At 35.4% G+C, this 6,000-nt stretch overlaps 1 protein-coding gene across 4 annotated transcripts in view; it reads right to left on the bottom strand.

The window, feature by feature from the left end:
* Positions 1-2,957: 2,957 nt before the first annotated feature.
* Positions 2,958-6,000, bottom strand: part of Dock11 (dedicator of cytokinesis 11) — a 169,199-nt gene continuing 166,156 nt past the window's right edge. For 3 of the 4 annotated variants that reach the window (XM_063246314.1, XM_013150173.3, XM_003467597.5), the window contains one exon: positions 2,958-3,423. In XM_063246314.1, coding sequence (XP_063102384.1) covers positions 3,304-3,423 — 120 coding nt within the window. In that variant the 3' untranslated portion in view covers positions 2,958-3,303. Of the gene's footprint in view, positions 3,424-3,577; positions 3,596-6,000 lie in introns of all 4 variants that reach the window. The other variant, XM_063246315.1, reaches the window with a different exon arrangement.

Genomic DNA, 6,000 nt, shown 5'->3' with positions numbered 1-6,000 from the left:
GATGGCTGAGGTAGTGTACTGTTACAATAAGACTGAGACTGGGTGTGGGGTAGAGCTCAGCGGGGCAGTGTGTGCCTTACGTGCTCAAGGTCTGTGGTTTAAACCCGTGTGTGTGTGTGTGTGTGTGTGTGTGTGTGTGTGCGCACGCATTTACTCACAGCCACACCCACACCCACAAAAGACCAAGAATAAAGGTTGCCCAATACTTTGAAGAGTTTGGAAACTATTATTCACTGCATCATTCAGCTTCTTAATCTTGGATAAAACTCATCTTTATAATAAAAAGCCTGTGTTCTTATGATGATCTATAGAATTTATTAATTGTCACCATTAGGCTTAATGATATGCTGGTTATGGTCCCAAGGATGCTGCTACCACTGCTGTCTTCTTTCATTTTTAAAAAGATGTTTATATTACAGTTAGAGGGAGCCAAGTCATATAAATATAGTAACACTAACAACCCCATCTATGGGCATGATGCCATTTGTGACAACTAGTTACCAGGTATATTTTCATGAAATGACTTATTTTCTCTATAGTTCTTCACTGTGGTGATAAAACCCTACCAAAAGTGACTTACATTTCACTATACATTAAAGAAACTATCAAAACATTAGTGTCCAGGGAACAATAGACTAAAGCTTGGTTGTGAAACAATCAGTATAACATAAATGTATTCTTCCTTGTGAATTAATCTATAGAGGTCAATCTGCATGAAATCATATATATATAACGATACTTAATACACACAATATTTTAAAACACATGTATCTGGCTTACTTTCACTTAGCTCATTTTGTTCTCTATGGCTTGCTGTCCTCAGTTAGAAAGTTGGGAAAATACACCTAGTGAAATTGTGCCATGACATGGATAACTCACTGTCCACAGGACCCAAAATGATCACTGGCTTTTCCTTTTTACTCCTTAGCCACTCGGTATATCCTGCCCAGTGTTTCTAAGAGAATTTCTTGTACTTGTTTTTCTTCTCCATTTGTGTTCCTATAACTCAAGTCTAGGGGTTCATGGACTCATAACTACATTATTCCAACAGTTTTCCAACTGGTTTCCTTATTTCTATTTGCCACTACATCAAATTTAATCATTTAATCAAGCAAGACCTTTGTTTAACACCTTTACTGGCTACCCTACACATGCCGAGTAAAGTCCAAACACTATTAACCTGATACTGAAGGTCTTCCCAACCCATATGTAAATTTTCTTTCTCGATTTATCATCTACCAACCTCTAAAGCAAAACTGTTCTTTCACCATTCCCTGAACTTCTGTTGATTTTTTAGTGCCTTTGTTCATGATATTCCTCCTGCCTAGACTCCCCTCCTGTCTTTGAAAAGTCTGTTTACACAGTGCTTTTGCCCATGAAATCCTCCCCACTGCATATTCATACTTCGTAGTGACTGTTCCTTCCTTCAATATGATGACAGTAATGGTTAGCACCATTCGTTTGGCAATATTCATATATACTTCATGTCTCACAGTGTAAATTCTTATACTAATTTAACTTTTTTGTCTCCTCAGTTAACATTACAAACTACTTGGGGGCAAAGTAGTTTGTCATTTGTTACACTTTTTTAGGTAATAGGAACTGGATCTAGGATCTCACACATGGTAGTCAAGCATTCTACCACTGAGTTACTTCTCCAGCTCTTTTTATTTTGAGATGAGGTCTCATGAAGTTGCCTGTGCTAGCCACAACTTACCATCTTCCTGCTTTAGCTTTCCAAGTAGTTGGGATTACAGGTGTGTGTCACCACGTCAGGCGACTTGCTATATTTATGAAAATTACCTACAATGCATACACTGTGCTGTGTGATATTATAGGTACTAGTTCATAGAGGAGTGCTAGAGTTTCCCTGAGAGACACAGATGGTAGTATTTACTCAAGGTGACAGTTCCTTATCTGTTCAAAATAGAATCATTTTAATGGAGAAATTAGCTTTAGAGGTTACTGCAAGATATTAAGCAATTGCAAACTGCCTCTAAAATACTACTGAATTTTCTATTAAAATACAAAATTAACTTTTAATAAATTCACTCTCCCCTAAAAGCGTAAAAATGACCTGTAGAGAAAAATGGCCTAATGAGCATTGTCTCTAAAATTCACTTGATCTCAAAAGTGTTATAAAAGCCAAGGCACCATACCATCCATTTATATTTAAATGTTTGGTTTTTTGTCTATATAACAGGCTATACTACATAAGGGAAATAAATACAGAATTTGAAGTTTATGGAAGGCAGCTGAAAGCCTATGGACAATTCAATTTTAGAAAATTTCTCCATACCTTGGTTTCTTCTGAACTATTTAGGTGGTCTGAGATTTCTTCTCAGAGAGAAATGTAATCCCAACCAGAAGGTGATAAAACTGTGGTGTTTACAAATATAGTGATTCAAGATGAGTTGCAACTACAAGTTGTATCAAAACGTCTCTTAACCATGTAACAAGAAAATAATCATTATATAAAATGCTCACTTTGGACTGCTATATTCATAAATAAATATTCAAAGTTGGACAGGATGTACTGACTGAAAATTCTCTAAACATTTTGTTTAGTATTATGGTCAGCATCAGGCAATGAAACTTTAGCAACAAATGCCACTTGCTAGTGCAACATGTGCCCCATATAAATCCTTCATCTTATAAATGGGAAACAGATGAACAGAATACCTAGCACTCTTAGATCAGAACTACAAGGAACAATAGGCTTAGTATGTCTATGTGAATCCTTTCCTTCTGAAATTTTCCTGTAAGTAAATGCTTTGGGTTCCTTTAGTCTAGACTTGCTACTAATAGGCAAGAATGAAAATTATCTTCCAAACTTTAAATATCCATGCTTTATGTCAGTGTTTATCAATTTCTTCTCCAAAGATCAGTATGATAATGAACTGAGCTCCTGGTAAGGAAAAAGGTTAAGTTCAAAGTATTATTTCTGTGACGTCTAATTACAAATAAGTTTGACCTTTTATTGTGTTCCAGTATACAATTTTACATAGTACCATTATTATTTTAAGCAATAATTAAGCAAATTGAATTAACGTTTTTTGACTCTACATTTCAGCATATAGATTTACCTAAAAAAGTACAAACCAAGCACAGTGGTGCAATTTTCCAGGCACTTTCAAGTTGCTTAAATATTTACAAATATGTAAGCACCCTGTTTGAAAGAATTAAACTTTTGGTGTCAAGAGGAAACACTCCATGTGTACCAAATCTCAAATTTTAACATTTGCACATCTCTGAATATTCCTGAGAATGGTCAGTCTCTTCATCCTTTACAGCCACATTTCCTCATACTTCAGCGTATCTCGGGGAACCATAACCTCTGTCACTTGATGTACCACTAATTGCACAAAATACATTTAATGTGTTGCTCATCCAAGGGGAATGAATTGTATCTTCTTGTAATATCTAAAACAAAAGAATGCACATGGTTATCATGGAGCAAAATAGCTAATGCCAAAAACAAAGAAATGTGTATAAAATTACAGGCATAGTTCAATTTATCACTGACACTGAACTATTTAAGATGACAGAAAACAGAAAGAGCAAAGAATAACATTACCGACTTAAGTCTTCAAAGCTGTATTACAAAGGCAGCATATCGAAAAAGCAAAAAAGATCTGGTTACTCATTAAGAAAAACAAAAGATCATAAAATGCAAAATTCAATAAAAAGAAAGAGATAATGTAAACAGATGGTCACCACAAGAGCTCCCAACTGTGGAAAATGCTTTGATAAGAGTTTATGGATTATCTTCTAACACAGTGGCTTCCAGAATCACCCGTGGGAATTTTAAGCATGCAAGTTCCCATTCTCTTGCCCTGGAGACTTGGAAATCATAGCAAATAAAGAAAAGATAAAAGTCCCAAGTGCACATTTTTAAAGACACTACGATTACTTAAGCTAATTAATATAGGAGATTTTTCTGGGAAATGAGAAACTTCAGAAATATAAAATATAAATGTTCTTTATCCTTAAGTACATAGACATATATTCATAGTAGTATAAAAATTTAAAAAGTATCCATCTCATGTGACCAAAAGCCAACGCAACAGAGAATTTACGGTGATACTAGATGGAGGAAAAGAATAATGTACACAATATCTCTGACCTCTTTAAGTCCTGCAGACCTAAGTCTCAAGATTTCAATACTCAGTTTTCAAATAGCTATGAAACTTCAGTATTAAGCCTTCAAATTGGTCTGTGATGGCAGTACTAAAGCAAATCATTTGTGCTGCCAGATCATAAGGTTTAAATAAACCTAAAACTGAAAAATTTCTTCTTATAAAAGACTTAATGCGTTACACTAATCTGAAAGTATGCTAGAAATTTAAGAGATAACTAATTGATTATCCATGCCTGTCAGATAAGACAAGTAACTAGGGTATTTTTCACTAAGAACAAATTACAAAACAGGCTGGACACTATAATGGCCACCACCAACACTATCTAATTAAGAAATCTTTAAGTTTTAAGATAATGTAAATTCTTTTTAAAAAGTCAAAAGCTAAAAAAAAGAATTACAAGGACTGTATACTTTGGCATATAGTAACAGATTATATTGAAAAGGGCCAAGGAATATGCAGGGCCTGTTTTTGGTTGGCATTTATGGAGCTCAACAGAGTATTTCATATTTTAGTACACATTTTCACTTTGCCTTATACTGTAGCATTATTATAAATCTCAAAGTGTAAAAAGCTCTTTTTATGTTACAATTTGGTGAGAACTATTAACTGATTTATAAAAATCCACTATAAAGTCAAATAGTTGTATAAATATAAACCAATAAAACCCAGACCTTTTCTGGGTCCGTGTTATGGTTTGTCTAGATGTCCCCCCAAAGCCTCATGTGGTCATAGTTTTTTTGGAGGTGACTGAATCTAGAGTGTGTGATAGACTCGTAGTATAATGCTAGGATTAAAAGTGGGTGACTGCTGGATTGGTTCACTGACTGGCTTGATGCCATTCTAATTCTGGTAGACTGGACACAATATAAGGAACAAAAAGTGGCTCATCTCTCTCTCTCTCTCTCTCTCTCTCTCTCTCTCTCTCTCTCTCTCTCTCTCTTTGCCTCCTTTTATTGCTCTTGCTGTCTTCAGCCACCATGAACTGTTGCCCTTCTGGCACGCTATCCTGCCTTGAAACCAGATGATTATAGAATGAAACCTCTATAGATCATGAGCTAAATAAACCTTTCCTTCCTCAACTTTGGGTGTCAGGTATATTGTCTGAGCAATGAGAAAAGTAACTAAGACTGTTAGCTAACAATATATACTATCAAGGGTCTAAAATGAAGGATGGTTTCAGCAAGGCATGGTGGCATATGCTTATAATCCCAGCACTTAGGAGGCTGAGGCAGAAGGATTACTACAAGTTCAAGGCCAGCCTAGGCTACATAGTGAGTTTAAGGCTAGCCTGGAAAATATAGCAAGACTGTATCAAAAAGCCAAAAAAGAAAATTATTGCTTCTATGACTAAGAGAAATAGCCATGGCTTATGGGAATAAGACAGGTGGGATATAGACAGGTATAAAAGATGACAGCCAATTTGAAAAATCCCTGATGGGGGGCTTTACAAAATGACTACTTGAAATATCTTGATCCCACTGCTAAAAGGAAATTGAATAATTTTCTTTCACTTTGCATAACTTAGAGTTTAAAAGTAGGTCATACAGCTGCAAGTAAATGAAATAATTGTTAGACAATATACACTGACTTAAAAGAGACTGTGCAATTCTTTTATATCTTGTATGAAGGAGTTTCTGCTATTTATTTTGTATGCATTACAAGGAGCAGAAATTCATCAACCAGTTTTTGGAAATCAATCATGTACTCTATTTGATAACAGTACATACTTCCGAAAAGAGATGTTAAACAGGTGTACCTTCCTTGTGCTCGTGGGCTGAACTGGACACAGACAATAACAGAAATGGAAGAGTCTCCTGCCTTCCTAGTGTTGGTCATCTGGTTGCTTTGAGGAGAAAGA

Source organism: Cavia porcellus, unplaced genomic scaffold (assembly GCF_034190915.1).
Source record: "Cavia porcellus strain 051 isolate PalLab524CR breed Dunkin Hartley unplaced genomic scaffold, mCavPor4.1 scaffold_3, whole genome shotgun sequence".
Lineage (NCBI taxonomy): Eukaryota > Metazoa > Chordata > Mammalia > Rodentia > Caviidae > Cavia > Cavia porcellus.
The sequence above is the reverse complement of the archived record's forward strand: the minus strand, read 5'-3'. Positions and strand labels throughout refer to the sequence as shown.